The sequence below is a fragment of the Ursus maritimus genome, unplaced genomic scaffold (assembly GCF_017311325.1).
Source record: "Ursus maritimus isolate PB19 unplaced genomic scaffold, ASM1731132v1 scaffold_9, whole genome shotgun sequence".
In the NCBI taxonomy this organism is placed as follows: Eukaryota; Metazoa; Chordata; class Mammalia; order Carnivora; family Ursidae; genus Ursus; species Ursus maritimus.
In genome coordinates this window covers 48,201,117-48,217,736 of record NW_024427107.1, presented here as the reverse complement: position 1 = coordinate 48,217,736, position 16,620 = coordinate 48,201,117, and the positions used below count along the sequence as shown (strand labels likewise).

The window sequence follows — 16,620 nt, the reverse complement described above, 5'->3', positions numbered from 1 at the left end:
GCATCAAAGAAGGGACCTCAGTCCTACGAAGGCAACGTATTAAAACCAGAATGAACTTGGAAATGGAGTCTTCCCTTCAGCCTTCAGATAAAAGCCCAGCCTTGATGACACTTTGGTTTTGGTCTTGTGAGACACAGAACAGAGAAACCAGCCAATCTCACCCAAGTTTCTGACAGAATGGTAAATCAGCACTAAGTTGCTAAGTGTGTGGTCAATTTGTTACGGCAGCAAGAGAAAACTTAATAGACCATTGATCAGGCCCTCATCACCTCTGCTCTAAACTGTCTACTAATTCATCTCCTATTCTTGATCTCTAGACTTCATTACCAATAACACCTTTCTAGCTCAAATTGTCATGACCATATTCCAAATCCTGCAGAACTTCCTACTGCCAATTCTATGGCTCTAACTCCCTGGTCTTACATTGAGTTATTTCTTATCTGGCCTCAACCTCCATGGCCAGTCTCACCTCCCGCTCTGTGTCAAAAACTCTCTGCTCTGCTCCTACATAAACAGCATTTCTGTATCTCTGGGTCTATGATTGCCCATGTCTGAAACGTCCATTCCTGACATCATCAGCATCTTCACAGTTTAAACATTATCCATAAGTTAAGGCTTAGATCAACTGTTACCTTGCCATGAGGGTTGGAAGTGATCATTTCCATGGTTACACTAACAGCAATATAATAATATTAATATCTAAATTGATGTTAGTAATTATATTAACAATAGTAGCTGCCATTTATAAAGAACTTAGTACATGTTTGTTGGACACTGTTCTAAGTGCTTTCATGGTGCTTATAACAACCTCATGAGGTAGGAAGATAGTGTCCATTATTTTTACAGCTGAGGGAAGGGAGGTTTAGAGAGATTAGGCAACTTGTCCATATAGCAGAGGAGGGATTTGAACTCTAAAACTCTCAAGTCTGTTTTCTCTACTCTGCTACGTTTCCTTATAGGATATTCTTTGTTTCTCTTGCTTGTCCTTGTCATGTTCCACCTTGTTTTATATTTCCTCCAGCCTAAAACTCATTTCTTCTAGTAGATTTTAAAATCCTTCAGTATAAAAGCTACGAGAGTAGGGACTATGTTTCGTCAAGTTTTGCCTTCCATAGTGCCTACCAAAATGCCTTTCTTGAAAATAGTGTAATTGATAAAAATGTTTATTTTGTGAGATGAATAAATGTATGGTGATGTTTGTACTTTAGGGAAATGATTAAAATACCATAAGAATTCATTAGAAATTTTTAATAATTTGATTATGACTGTAATCTCTAGTTTTGGGAAAGGATAATGTAAGACAATTTGCTTTTGTAGATGTAAATGGATAGTTCCTTAACAATACCTTTCAAGAGTTCTATTTATCCTTTCTATAAATTATAACAAAACACTAGAATATGAGATGTTAAGAAATATCTGAAATATATTTATGTGATCATTTATAGCCTTTAAAACCTGACTGTACCAGCTTGTTCTATTTTATTTTTTTAAAGATTTTATTTATTTGTTTGACAGAGAAAGAGAAAGTGAGCAAGCACAAGCAGGGGAAGTGGGAGAGGGAGAAGCAGGCTCCCCACTGAGCAGGGAGCCCGATGTGGGGCTCGATCCCAGGACTTTGGGATCCTGACCTGAGCTGAAGGCAGATGCTTAACCGACTGAGCCACCCAGACACCCCTCACTGTACCAGTTTAACATCCTGAGGAACACAGTTTTAAGTTACCTTGCCTATAACAAAGATGAATTATGCATTCATTCATTCTAACAAATGCTGAGTATTTAGTAGACATCGCCTATTACTGTAGGTACCAGAGATATTAAAATGCATGAGCTATAGTTCCTCCCCTCAAGGAATTTATAGGCCTAATGGGATTCAGAGAAGTACAAATAAATAATAATAACAATACAACATGTTATTAATCAGAGATAACACTTAAGAATCTGAAAAAGAGGCTTATATGTTTTATTATAAAAAAAGTTTTTTTCAACTCAACAACAACCACAACAACAACAACAAAATAACCCAATTAGGAAATGGACTTCAAAAGACTTGAATAAACATTTCTCCAAAGAAGATATACAAATGGCCATTAAGCACATGAAAAGATGCTCAACATCACTACTCACTAGGGAAACGCAAGTCTAAACCACAATGAAGCCACCTCACACCCATCAGAATGGCTATCATCAAAAAAGAGCAAGTGTTGGCAAGGACGTAGAGAAAGCGAACTCTCTGTACTGCTGGTAGGAATGTCAAATGGTGCAGCTGCTATGAAAACAGAATGGCAGTTCCTCAAAAAATTAAAAATAGAATTACCATATAACCCAGCAGTTCCACTGTGGGTATATGCCCCAAAGAACTGAAAGCAGGATCTTGAAGAGATCTTTTTACACCCATGGGCTTCATAGCAGCATTATTCACAATGGCTAAAAGGTGGAAACAACCCACATGTCCAGTGACAGATGAACAGATAAACAAAATGGGGTATATCCATACCATGAAATGTTATTCAGCCTTAAAAAGGAAAGAAATTCTGACACATGCTTACAGCATGAATGAATCTTAAGGACATCATGGCAAGTGAGATAATTAAGTCACAAAAGGACAAATACTGTATGATTCCACTAATATCAGGTACCCAGAGTAGTCAGATTCAGAGACAGAAACTAGAATGGTCAGAAGCTGGAGGAAAGGGCAAATGGGGAGCTGTTTGATGGGTACAGAGTTTCACTTTGCAAGATGAAAAGCCTTCTGGAGATGGATGGACAGCTGCACAATTATGTGAAGGTACTTACTGTCACTGCCCTGTCCATTTGAAAACGGTTAGGGTAGTAAATTTTATGTTATGTATATTTTTAAAAATTTACACAATTTTAAAAAATAAAGAGTTTTCTTTTTAGAACTAATGATATAAAATTCGATCCAAATCTAAGAAATGTTAAATTAATTTCCATTAACAGTAAAGCTATCTTTCTTAGCTACTTCCTCATCCCAGCTTGCTATAGAAATACTTTACCACAATTTATAATATGCTTATAATAGCTTTCACCTACACAAAATATTTTTTTAAAAGATTTTATTTATTTATTTTGACAGAGAGAGATAGCCAGCGAGAGAGGGAACACAAGCAGGGGGAGTGGGAGAGGAAGAAGCGGGCTCACAGCGGAGGAGCCTGATGTGGGGCTCGATCCCAGAACGCTGGGACCACGCCCTGAGCCGAAGGCAGACGCTTAACGACTGCGCCACCCAGGCGCCCCTACACAAAATATTTTGTCTACCTCATCTATTATATTTATTTAAACCCCTTGAACTTAGTACCAAAGAACAAACAGTGGCACAACTCTCAATACTTTTAATTAATTATGGCTGATTGTACTATAACTGCTAAAACATTATTTCAAAAGTGAGAAACAAACCTGCACTTGGGGTTAAATACACATTCTTTGTGAGAATCCTTAACGTGTTATATCCTGTAGTGTTAGTTTGAGATTTCTAATAGTGTGAAAAGGCACTACCACTATTTAACATCTCTATTAGTCTTCACAATTACGAAGTTCTGTTAACAGACCTGTGGAGTCAGCACTCACTTAGAACGACAACATACTAGCATGGCGGTTTTAAACCTTTTTGAATTACTTATACTAGACCAGTTGTTTTAAATCTTTTAAAATATCATCTCCATTTCAGTAAAAAATTATTTATAAGTAATACACATATTCTATAATACATTTATAACACATAAAACACAAATATTTTAAAAGATTAAAGTGCAACAAACATTTGCAAACCATTATTTCTAATGAGGAAGTGAGACTTTATGTTCTCAGGAAAAATGTCTGAAGTGATGTGCATTATAATGTTCAAAACTATTGGTACGCTCACCAAACTTGCCTCTTCTTTGTCCTGAGCACTTCCTAGACTCCATTCCTCAGCCTACCATTTTCCAGCATCAGCTCTGTGACTGAGCCAAGGGAATACAAGTGACTTTATTATTTCCAATTTTTGCCCATAAGAAGTTGCCACGTGCTGGCTGAATCGAGAGAGTGCTCCAAGTTCCCAGAAGAGGGTAAAGCCAGATGAAAACCACCTCCAACCCTGACTGGCCCCAGGGAAGGCCACTGGCCCACTAGAAATAACGGCATTGGACTGTTATTTTTACCCAATAAAGTTCTTTTGCAGCATGTTTTCAAGGTTTATCTATTACAGCAGCTGGCATTATGCTGCTAATAAATCCAGCAACTTGAAGGTCTGCTTCCAAATGCACTTTTCTCACACTCACTTTGAATGATGTCGTAGTTGAAAAAGAAACTTCACAAAGACATACTGTAGACCAAATAAAGTATAAATACAGGGTAAGGGGTTCATTGTTTAATAGTGGATGCAAATCTATATTTTCTAAATCTTCCCAATAACTTAGAGTTTTTCAGTGAGTTTCTTGTCATCTTAGAGTGTCACTGTATCTACTTCATCAGTGGTTGATGAAAAGCTGAAGTAGGAATAGAGGTTTCAGGTCTACCTTGTTTGGACCATTGCAATATTAGTATTACACTCAATCCACAGTTTCATGGCAGTGATCTTTTTAAGCCACTTGCCCACTTTCTGGTGGTTCACCAAACTAACATCTCCAGAAAGCCATGCAACACTGACCATCCGTCATCTGGACTGACCAAGAATGCAAGGAGGAAGTACGTACTCAATATCAGCAATGCTCACTTCTTCTTTGTCTTTTAGGTTAAAAAATAAAAATAAATCCTATCAGTTTCTTTCCATTTCCCCAGAGAACAGAATCATGCATCCCAAGAAGTACATGAGCCTTTCATTACAGATCACTATATTTGAAACTATACCAGACTCAGAGAAAGACACATGAAATATGAAAAACAGGCTAGCCAGGAAATAGACAAATAAATAAATGATAACAGTTATTAAGTGTTATAATTAAAGTCCTATGTAAGCTTAGAAATTACTACAAGAAGAGAAGAAGAGAGCATAGATTCCTGAGTGACCACAGAACATAACAGGTGATCTCCACTTAAGCTCTGAATCCAACATCTTTCACCTACTCAGTTGTTCCCACAAGGATCCTGTCTTTCATTAACATAGAAAAACTCTTCTTTGACTTCATTTCCCCCAAGCTACAGTTCTATTTCCATATTTCTTTTTTTTATCAAAAATCCTAGAAAGAGCTGTTTCTATCTGTACTGTCCAACTCAATAGTCACTAGTCACATGTGCCTATCTACATTTAATTAAATGAAAAATGTATAAAAATGAAAAACAGTTTCTCAGTCACAGTAGCTACATTTCAAATGCTCAATAGCCATGTGTGGCTAGTGCTACCATATCGTGTTAGATAGCACAGATACAGAAAACTGCCCATATTGCCAAAAGTTGTATTGGACAGTGCTGATCTAGACTGATCTAGATTATGCTACAACAAGAGTAAAGTCTCCAGATTCATACTGCCTGGATCCAAACCCCAGCTTCTACCCTTACTACTTGGGTAAACTTGGGAAAGTTATTCCCCTCTGCTCACTTTGGATTTCTCATCTGTAAAATGAGGACAGTAGCAATTAATTCCTGCTTCAAACATTATTGTGAGGTTTAAATGATTTACATGTAAAGTGCTTAGAATAGTGCCAGCACATAAAAGTGCTCAATAAGTATTAGGTGTTCTTATTTTTATTCTTGATATTATTCTCACTGACTCTACCTTAACCTCCCATTTTCTTCGACCTGCTCCAATTAGGCTTTGTCCACCACTACAAGGGTTTGATGTCAAGGCTTACCAAAATTCCCCGTCTTGCCAAATCCAAGGTCAATTCTCAGACTTCCATCTTACTTGACCTTCCATCTTACTTGTCAGAAGCACTTGACACACTGATAACCTTTCTTAATATTTCCTCCAGCTGGCGATAAGATATCATATTCCTTCCTTCTCTTCTCTTCTCTCTCTCTCTCTTTCTAATGGCTGCTTTTTCTTAAGTCTTCTTTGATGAATTCTCTTCTGATTTCCAATGTTGGAGTACCACAGAGCTCACTCTAGTTTTCTTCTTGATTCAAGTTACCTTAAGTCATCTTATCTAGTGCCGTGGCTTTCAATACTACCTGCTGATCACTCCCAACTTACATCCTTACTCTTGACCTACTAGGCTCTGGACTCATATCCAACTAACCATGTAAACAACTGCACTTATATGTCTAAACAGGTATCTCAAAATCAACACATCTAAAATAGAGCCCTCGATTCCCCTGTGAGGCTGAATTGGCTTTGATATCTTACAGCTACGAAATGATTTTAAGTTGTCAAAGCATATTCTTATAAATTTGAAATATTATCTTTATAAAAGCCTTGTTAGATTTGTCAGATGAACATTCTATGACTCAGAAAAGTTGGTAGGTTTTTAAAGAGGTCGTATTTGATTATCTTATATAACTCAGAGTAAGCAATAGAATCCGAGTTTCCTTGTTATTTCTATGGGTTTTCTGCTAAGTTATAATGCCGAGCAAGTCATATTTCATCTTTAGAAATGGTGACTTTAAAGAAGAGTTTCCAATTAACAGGCAAAAGAGCACACAAAGTAGCATGGCAGCAGACAGATATGACTTAGCTGCCATGTGTACTGGTCAACAACATACCTTTATAAATGGTTTCCATTTTGCCAGTTATTGGTTACATATGATTTTTATGATATCATTCAGGATAATTTCACTATTCTTTCAAAAGATTCCACTATGCTGAGTATTCTACTCTTCAGAAGGCAATTAAGCAGTCTTGTCTGAAAATCCATTCTGGTTACACTGATATTTACTTCTACAGTGATAAATACCATCTTTGTTCTCCATGTGCCTGACACATAGTAGGTGCTCAATATTTATAAAAAAAACCCTAAACAAGTGGAAATAATTATTTAGTTGAACACCGCATATTCTCTAACTTACATAAACTTACGACTGTTTTAGGTCTGTACTTTTTAATTTATAGGCTTTATTTTTAGAACAGTTTTTGGTTTACAGATGTTTGTAAGTTTTAATGAAATATGCAACAAAGTTCTAACTGCTAGAGAAATATAAAAAAACCTTCAATTTCAAAAGGCCAACATCTATCGTATAACATAGCTAATTAAGTACAAATATTAGCAATTTTAAAAATCATTGAAATATGTTCTCTGTCCATAAATTAAATTTTTATTTGTATATTAAAATGTAAAATAACATTTTAAAACACCAAATGAAAAATTCCTGTCAATTGTCACATTGAACATAGTGAGTTACAACCACGACATAAGGAAAACCATCAAATAACTATTTCAGTATATTACTATATAAGGCTCAAATTCCAGAACTGCTGTTATAGTTACAGAAAATCAAGATTAGTCGGGTCCAGGAATTAATGTATCCTCAAATTCTTTTGTGTTGCAGATTTTTGTCCTGATTTCTGTGTATAAGAACCCTAGTAATTCAAACATAAATGAGATTTCATCCATTTGCCTATAATTTATCTGCTGTAAAAGAAACACCATATTATATGCTTTTGTTTGTTTGTTAAGTAGAAGATATGTTATTATTTCCAAGATACCAGGGATTTAATGTTTAATTATCAACAAGCATTTGAAAAGACATTGCTTTGACTCACAAATTTCTTAATTGCTAACTATGGCTTTTCTGAGTAGGAGTAGGAGTGTTGTATCTAATTTATTTTTGCAGATGTGTTTTAGAAACTGAATTTTAAAGTAGCAAAGCTTTGAATATCTTCACTATCAGCAGAAAATTCCTCCATCCCTGCTGCTGGAGAATATTGCTGCTTGAAGTTTTCATAGGAAGATAAAAACTGCAGTAAGAAAATGGATACTACTGGTAAATGTTGCTTACAAACTGAAAAAGAAGTTAGGCTGTCAGCAATAAAAGAACTCTATGATTCCCACAAAATATGAGGTGTCATCTTCATCACGGTAACTTGCTGAGAATGAAAATTAATTTGGCTGGTTCCCTCTTGAGGAACCTAAAGAAAGCAAATATCTCACAGATCAGATAATCTTTGCAAAGGATCGGCCACTGGCAATGGGGCTCCCACAGCTGAACTCCTCCCTGAGGAGGAAAGACCTGACATGCCTCTCGAGAGCCAGGGCCAGGGGTCCCTCCAAAGCAGGCTCATTCGTCACTGAAAAACAAAGTTATTGTTTTATTTTCCGAAAGGTTAAGCGGTTTAAAAGGCCCCTATCTCTCTGGAACATGTCATCTTCCACTAATTACTGCAACAAAATGAGCAAGAGAAAAGAATACGTATTTTAATGACGACTCAGATACAAAGTGAAAAGGAACATAAAAATGCCTACCCGTTTGGCTGAGCTGGGAAGCACTGCGACTTTTCCGGGAGAGGCCAACGATAGCTACCATTTTGGCCCCGATGCTAGAGCGCCGCTTTTTGCCGCTGGTGCCCAGGGCACCCACCGCGGTGTCGGACTGGCTGCCGTCCGTCTTCTCCAGCGAGCACATGTCGCCACTGATGCTGGTGCTTTTGGTCATGTTCTTCCCTGAGATGCCCATTTGTCTGCTTTGCATTTTGGATGTAAAGACACTGTAGGCCGATGGAGCGTTAAAAGGGAGGACAAGAGTGAAAAGGAAAAGACAGAAAAATGTATTTTAGAGGAAACATCTGGAGTATAATTAAATGATATCATTTATGGGACCTATTTTTAGGGTTTAAAAATTTTCAAGTACCATGGTCTTGAATGGGCTCTATGATTCAGGGTCAACCTCACACAACTATGATAACTCATACTCATGATTTCACTTCTGCGTCAGAGAAGGCACCAGTTTGCACGGCCACAGAGGGGAAAAAAATATTCACAAGAAATCAGTGGGCTTAAGATAAGATACTGTCCTGCAAGGGCGGATATGCTGTGAAGCAGCTGTACAACAAAGAAGGACGTTTCCAAAAGCATTCTTCTCCAGCTTGCTTTCCTATTGCCTTCAACAAGAAAGTACGTGAGTGGGACAGTTCTTTAAAAATAGCAAAAATGACAGCATCCACAGCTGAGTGGCCCTTCAACATTAGTTTTCTTTGTCTCATAAGACTTATCTAATAATGGTTAAATTTTCTAATAGAGATTGATGTTTCATTAGTTTTGATTTAAAAATAAGTTATTTCACTTAACATAATTTCATATTTATTGATGTCTGTATTCTAAAAATAAAGAAAAGGAAGATTTCCCTCCTGCATTCATTTGAAAGAAGGAAAACTCATTATCAGTTTTCCAGGCAATATGGTCAGAAAGCAATCAATGTCTCAATGAAGCATGTGAGCTGATTAACGATTACTGATTACTGATGACGATTACTGATTAGCTGATTACTCCCATCGGCCGTGTTAGCAGTGATTACTGATTACTCCCATTGGAGGTAGTCAGTAGGCTAACATTGCCAACGGGAATGATTGAAGACAGGACCCTTGATTTTTCTGTGATCACTGGAGTATGGTAGGAAGTAGTATGGGGGTTGAAGAATCTGGAAGCAGGCTATCTAGCTGGCCCTCCAACCCTGAGAGAATATGGATGTGGCCCGTGTTGCAGGAATGGGAAGACTTACTTACATATCATTTTGACTCAGGATTAGAGTAATAATTTCTTCTTTAATTTGGTTTTGATAATAGGAGTGAATGACATAATGATAGAAGCAAAAGAAAAGGGGAAAAAATCAAGAAACATTAGAAATACATTTTTTTAAAAAATATTTTATTGATTTATTTGAGAGAGAGGGAGAGCCTGGGCAGAGAGGTGAGGCAGAGGCAGAAGCAGACTCCCTACTCAGCAGGGAGCCCTGATGTGAGGCTCGATCTCAGAATCCTGAGATCAACACCTGAGCGTCTGCAGAAGCTTAACCGACTGAGCCACCCAGGAGCCCTAGAAATAGCTTCATATGTCATTTAAAGAATGAGAATTAGAAAACTGACCTATTGAGGTAAGCTCTTATTTCTAATATAATTTCTTGGTCTTCCTAAAAAAATTTTTTTTACTCCATCTTAGAGTAAAATCAAAGGCCAGGACCACATGTCAATTTTATGTACATTTTCTACAAGTATTTCAGAGGGGAAAGGCCTAGTATAAAATTGTTTTTTTTTTTTTTTTAAGATTTTACTTATTTATTTGACAGAGAGAGAGACAGCCAGCAGGAGAGGGAACATAAGCAGGGGGAGTGGGAGAGGAAGAAGCAGGCTCCCAGTAGAGCAGGGAGCCCGATGTGGGGCTCCATCCCAGGACCCTGGGATCACACCCTGGGCCGAAGGCAGACGCTTAACGACTGCCCCTAAAATTGTTTTAAAAATATAGTAAACCAGGGATGCCTGAGTGGCTCAGTCAGTTAAGCATTTGCCTTTGGCTCAGGTCATAATCTCAAGGTCCTGGGATTGAGCCCTGCATTGGGCTCCCTGCTCAGCAGGGCGCCTGCTTCTCTCTCTCCCTCTGCCGTTCCCCCGCTTGTGCTCTCTTGCTCTCTCTCTCTCTCTAAGAAATAAAAAAAAAAATCTAAAAAGAAAAAAAAAGTAAACTGTATGATTTTACCCCTCATATTACTTTAAGAAGAAATGAGGCATAAATAGGCCAAAAAAGAGAACAGTGTATATACTTCTACAGTACCCCAAATCAATCATTTTCAAGCTTGTTTGATTTTGCTATTCTTTAATAAACAACAACAGAATAAAACAAAGAATTTTGGAGGCAAACAGATATGGGCTCGACTCCCAGTTCTGCTGTTACTTAACTGAATTCCTTGGAAGAGTTAATTGCTCTACTCTGAACCCTAGATTCCTCATTCCTAACATGAGACTACTCTATTTTCCCTTCTTTTTTTTTTTTTTTTAAAGATTTTTTATTTTATTATTTGACAGAGATAGAGACAGCCAGCGAGAGAGGGAACACAAGCAGGGGGAGTGGGAGAGGAAGAAGCAGGCTCATAGCGGGGGAGCCTGATGTGGGGCTCGATCCCATAACGCCGGGATCACGCCCTGAGCCGAAGGCAGACGCTTAACCGCTGTGCCACCCAGGCGCCCCTCTATTTTCCCTTCTTATTTTAAAGAATAAAGGTAATATATCTAAGGTAAAAATTTAATAAACTGAAATTATAACAATTTTTATTAAGGAATATGGGCAACAGATAGAATAAGGGTGAAGCCCTTCAACATGTGTCATATAAATACTTCGCAGCATCAACAGAAATGATATTTATAATTATCAACTTACAAACTTTTGAAATTAAAACGTCTACCATCTCTTTAAAGAGCCAGCATTACATCGTGGACAGCAGACGGCACTGAGAGTCAGGAAATCCCAGTTTGATCCTTAGCTGACTGACTCATTTGGGGAGTTGTTAGCCTTTTCTGAAACTTAATTTTCTCACTTAATAAATGAGAAAATGTAAATAAAGCACTAAGCGGAAAGCCAGACGTATAAGAACTCCAAAAATTAGTCTCCCCTTCTTCTCCTTATTATCACCACCACCACCATCACCACCATTGTCCACCGAGCGTCCATTAAACATCTTAAACTGGAGTATCTGTAAGGTCCCCTTTAACTATGAGATGCTTTGCTGCCCTATGATATTTCTTATTCCATGGATACTAGGCAAATAAACACAGAAATGCAACATACAATTTTCATTGTATGCTGTCATCAGAAAAGCCTAGAAAAGTTAAAGTTTGGTTGAAACTAAGGCTCTCAAAATAATAACATGCTCCATATAACATGTCAGAGTAACCTAGTACTCCTGTCATGCAGGCATCTTTCTCTCAAGTGAATGCTTTTCTGAAAGAGCCACTTAAGCTACACCCACCCAAGGAAGAAAAAGACATACTCACAAAATACTGCTTAATGCACCTTATGATTTTTGCATTTTAATTTTCATGGTTGGATATTACAGCCATAAAGAACTTAGTCAAAATTAAGCAGGATACAATAAAATACACATATTGTGTATATATATGTATGTATATATATATATGTGTGTGTGTGTATAAAAAAAACCCCAGCCTAGCTTTTTAACCTATCGATTTTACTTTTAGATATATCCTAAAGGAAAATTTAGCAATATGTACAGATTTAGCAATTTACCACAGAATTGATTATAATAACAACACACTCATACACATAAGGGAAAACCTTGCAACTGTCCAATAGTTGAGGGTGTTTAAATAAGTTATGTTCACCAATAAAATAGAATGTGCCTTTGAAAATGATGTTGTAGGTAAGTATTTATTGATATATGTTCTTGATATTGGCGGGGGGAGATGAAGCCGATATTTGCAGCTAGCTGGCTCTCGTACCAAATATGGATTTACCTCACTGCTAGGGGACACAGATAAATTCAAACCCTGGAGGCTATCCATTCTTTCATTCTATCATCTATCTATCTATCTATCTATCTATCTATCATCTATCTATCTATCTATCATCTATCTATTCTTGCAAAACTAGGTAGTTGGGGAAGCCCAATTTTGTGAGATAATCTACCATTTCCCTGCACAAGAGGCAAATAAACACAATAGGAAAAATACAATTATATGTTCATAATGTTTATGTTCTTATAGGGAAAGAGTATAAATGTACACAGCAAAAGATCTAGAAGGATATACTGTGAACAGCACACTAAAAGTAGTTTTAATTTTCTCTGGTTGGTAATTACGGTTTTTAGAAATGTTCTTTTTTTTTTCTATTTCCCCCCCAACATACATAGCAATAAGAAAAAAAGATAAAACAAATGAAAAGAGCAATCAAGGATTAACATAACTTTTTCTTTTAGATAGGTCAAGTTATTCACTCCACATAGTTCATTCCGTGGGCTAAAAGTATAGCATGGCTTTCAAGCTAATCCTAAGAGATTACCACACAATAATATTGGGTGTTGACATAGGATGATCAGTTCTAGAAAGAGATGCAGCCATTTCTACGTTTCTAAATATTGTTTTATACATGTTTTCTAATTCGCGACTTTAGAAACACGATGAAAAACTTAATACATTTAGTATTCTCACAGCGAAGTATGTGAAATTGCCTGTGCAAGTGATCTGTTTCATGACATAATTATAAATGGCGAAACTGTATCCTCAAAGATCTTTAAAAGGCAAATTTAGTACTGTCAATCATTAGGAGAAAGGTAATGACAGGCAAGTGAAATATTTGTAGATATTCCTCAAAGACTTCAGTAGCGTATCAGGGGTTATAGCGGTATGTGATTAAATTAAATGAAGTTTATAGGCCATGGGGCCAAATGTGTTAATTAACAGTCTGAATGAATCGAGCTAAGCCATTTGGCTTAAATTTAATAAATAGCAAACAGAGGACAAAGACAAATTCTGAGTGTGTGAGAATATGGGCATAGGAATAGCATTGTAAATAAAATCTATAGTCATGTCAAAACAAATATTTCATCATATTGAGAGCTGGGAAGGTGGTTAGGAGGGACTTAGTTAGCCAAAGTGTTAGAGACTGGGGTGATTCAAAACGTTGTGGCCCGAGCTACAGAGGGCCCAGCAGCTGATACAGTGGAGTGTGAGAATGGCGTATCAGGCACAGAATAGACACTTCTGGATAGGAAGTAGGCAGAGATAATTCCAGGAGTGGAAGTATTTATAACATCTGGGGCTAGGAAGTGGTACTAGAGAGGGCCTACAGGGCTCAAAAGGTAGAAGACAATATAATAATGGTAGAATGGGAGAAAAGCACCCAGTGAGACTGGCCAAGCTCTCAAACATTATGGCATCTTGAAAGGTTTAATTTCTTTTCCTTCCCATTGTTCTGTTTCTGGAAGCAGGTGCCCAGGGCTAACCATATACCTATCACAGTGATAACTCATACTTGATTGCACTAGTTGCCAGTCGTTGGGCAGATGTCTGGATTATAAGGTGTCATTTCTTGAATTCTGGCATGTTCCTTGGGTGTGGGAAAGAGGAGTAACAAATTCTGCTTCTGTCTTAATTTCTCTTAATTAAAAATTTTCTCTATATTAAATACTATGGCTTTCCTAAAATGTGGAACTTGAAAGTATTATTATCCTAATTTATGATTTAATAAGCTTTACTTCACTTAAATGAAATACACTTTCACTACAATTTTAGGCTAGGAAAGTAGTAATCATTTATTCAACCACTGTTTATTTAACATCTATCTCTACAAATATAAAGATAAAAACATGATATGACATAGTTTCTTTTAATTAATTTACTGGCAAATATCAGCATGAGAAATGCAAATATGGCTGCATAACGACATGGTCTTCATTTATAATTGAAATTCCAATGACCAACTCTAATGTCAAGAAACCTTAATTAAGTTAACAATTCAAAAAAAATCTCTCTCTGAGGAGTATGTAAAAACTGAATTTCCTATACTAACTGGAAATGACACAAATTTAAAACTCAGTATTTTTAGTATTATTGCAGTACTATATATAAATGCATTCAATTAATATACCATAATTTATTAGTATAGTATCTAAATGTATTAGAGGGGATGTGTGTTGTGCCACAAAGTTGATATCCAGAGTTAGGGAGGAATATTTAGCTAATTAACGAAGTATTTTTAGCCGAAAATACCTGCCTTGACAAGAGCCATTAGTCACAGAGCTGTCTTTAAGGTTCAAGTCTTGGGTCTCAGGGAAGGAAGCAGTGCCTCAGTGTCAACAGAGCAGATCGCTACTTAGAATAGTTTAAGGAGCACCAGGAAGGCCCGTAAGCTCCAAAATTCTCCTCCCAACGTCTTGTTAATGCCTAAAGTTCTACTACATTAAAAATTTCGGAAGAACAAAACAAAAATTCTTTAAGAAAAAAAAGATTTATTTCTTAGTTTGAGGTTTGATCTTTTTTAACATGTCACTATTTCTAGGATTTGATCATTCATTTAAAAGATATTTATTTTGTACCTACTATGTGGTAGATCTTGGAGTCAGAAGTATAGCAGAGGAGAACAGATAATGCCCCTGTTTTCATGGAGCTTTCATGCAAATTGTCATGGAGAAAGACAATAAACAAGTAAATAAAGGCCGATTTCAGATTGTGATATGTGATCTGAAGAAAATAAGGTAGAATAAAATGATAATGGGGACTGGAAAGTCTGGGGGAAGGACAACCTTAAATAGTGTGGTCAAGGAAGGTGTCTCTGGAGAGGAGATAACTGAGCTGAGTCCTGAATGATGAAGCCAGTCATGCTAAGGAAGGGTGCTCTAAACTGAGAGGGCAGCAAGTGCAAATATCCTGAGGCCAAAACAAGCTTGGTTGTTGGAGGGAACTTATGAAACCAGTGTTAATTTAATGAGGTGAAGGTGGGGATACTGACAAAAGATGCGGTCAGGAGAGAAGAGGGCCTGGATGTGATGGGATCCATGTATGTCCTGTCCTACTTACCCTTATTGAACTGCCTATTCAGATATCACATCATAGTGACCCTCAGTCTGTGAGGACATAAACTGCACAGGTGGTGGCACCAAGAGACCTGGGATCCAGACCAATATTTTATCTCTAAATATACCATTAAAGGCCATTTTGGAGAGAACATGATTCTCTTCTTTAAATAGCAATGAATTTATAAAGGCTAGATCATCAAAGGTATTAGGAATATTCATTTACCAACTGAACATTCATAAATTCATTTAAACTCTTAAGTCTCCCTACATATTAATTCTTCACAGTTTCTAATGTTCTCCACCAAATTGCTGACTAACATATCCCTACCACCACCTCTTTGAGTATGAAGAAAGTTAGTTTAAGAAAAAAATTTAAACTTAATACTTTATAAATCCTAAGTCTATGTTTCTGTCACTCAGTGATCATGGTTTCTAATAATTTATTTTGCCCGTCCTTATATGATCACTTTTCAATATCTTTTATTATATTAGCTGTGTTCTGCCTTCCTTAAAAAGTTAAACAGAAAAACTATACTTAGAGTATACGTATTTCCATCATGCCACTTGCTTTCACTATCGATTTAAGAGAACAGTTTATAAAGACACTTTATACAAGAATTATGATTTTAAAAATGTTTTCATTGTAACACATATGAAAACTACATCTCTTCTCGGATCTCAGCTTCTTCTTTATAATGATCCTCAGTGATAATTTATATTTTGTTTCTTTTTCTCCTTGAATTTTTAGGCCTGCACACATTTCTGGATTTCTGCTAATTTACACTACAGCAAACATTCTTGTCACTAATTAATTGATTCTATTAGCAAATATCTACTGTGTTACACCTACTTGGTGTTAAGTCCTAAAGGAAAGGGGCTGAAAGAGTGTCTGAGCTCCATGCTCGTGCTCAATGGGGCCAAAACTGACAGGAAGAGAACTTTTAATTCTGCACACAAAGGGAGAATTTCTCTAAGTGGTCTGTTCAAAACAAGTGTCTGTTTCTAATAATCTACCCAGGGGAACACCTTTTTCTTATTGGTGCTAAGGCTCCATTTAGGCTAGAGTAGGGTTGGCCCGGTGGTGAATAAAAACAATGAATGAGGCACAGTCATGATTTAAGGAGCATAGAGTATAAGAATGCAAATAAGAGGAGAAATGCTTATCCAAATTAGTTTAAAAAATGTTATAAATATCAGAGAAAAATCTCACAGTAGTATGAGATTTCACTAGAG

At 36.8% G+C, this 16,620-nt stretch overlaps 1 protein-coding gene across 33 annotated transcripts in view; it reads right to left on the bottom strand.

Moving 5' to 3' along the window:
* The window catches only part of RIMS2 (regulating synaptic membrane exocytosis 2), a 561,128-nt gene that overhangs the window by 73,508 nt on the left and 471,000 nt on the right, over positions 1 to 16,620 (bottom strand). For 12 of the 33 annotated variants that reach the window (XM_040625662.1, XM_040625667.1, XM_040625668.1 and 9 more), the window contains one exon: positions 8,334 to 8,575. The exons of the other annotated variants lie outside the window; for them this stretch is intronic. In XM_040625662.1, the coding sequence (XP_040481596.1) occupies positions 8,334 to 8,575 (242 nt within the window). The remainder of the gene's footprint in view (positions 1 to 8,333; positions 8,576 to 16,620) is intronic. 33 annotated transcript variants of the gene reach the window in all.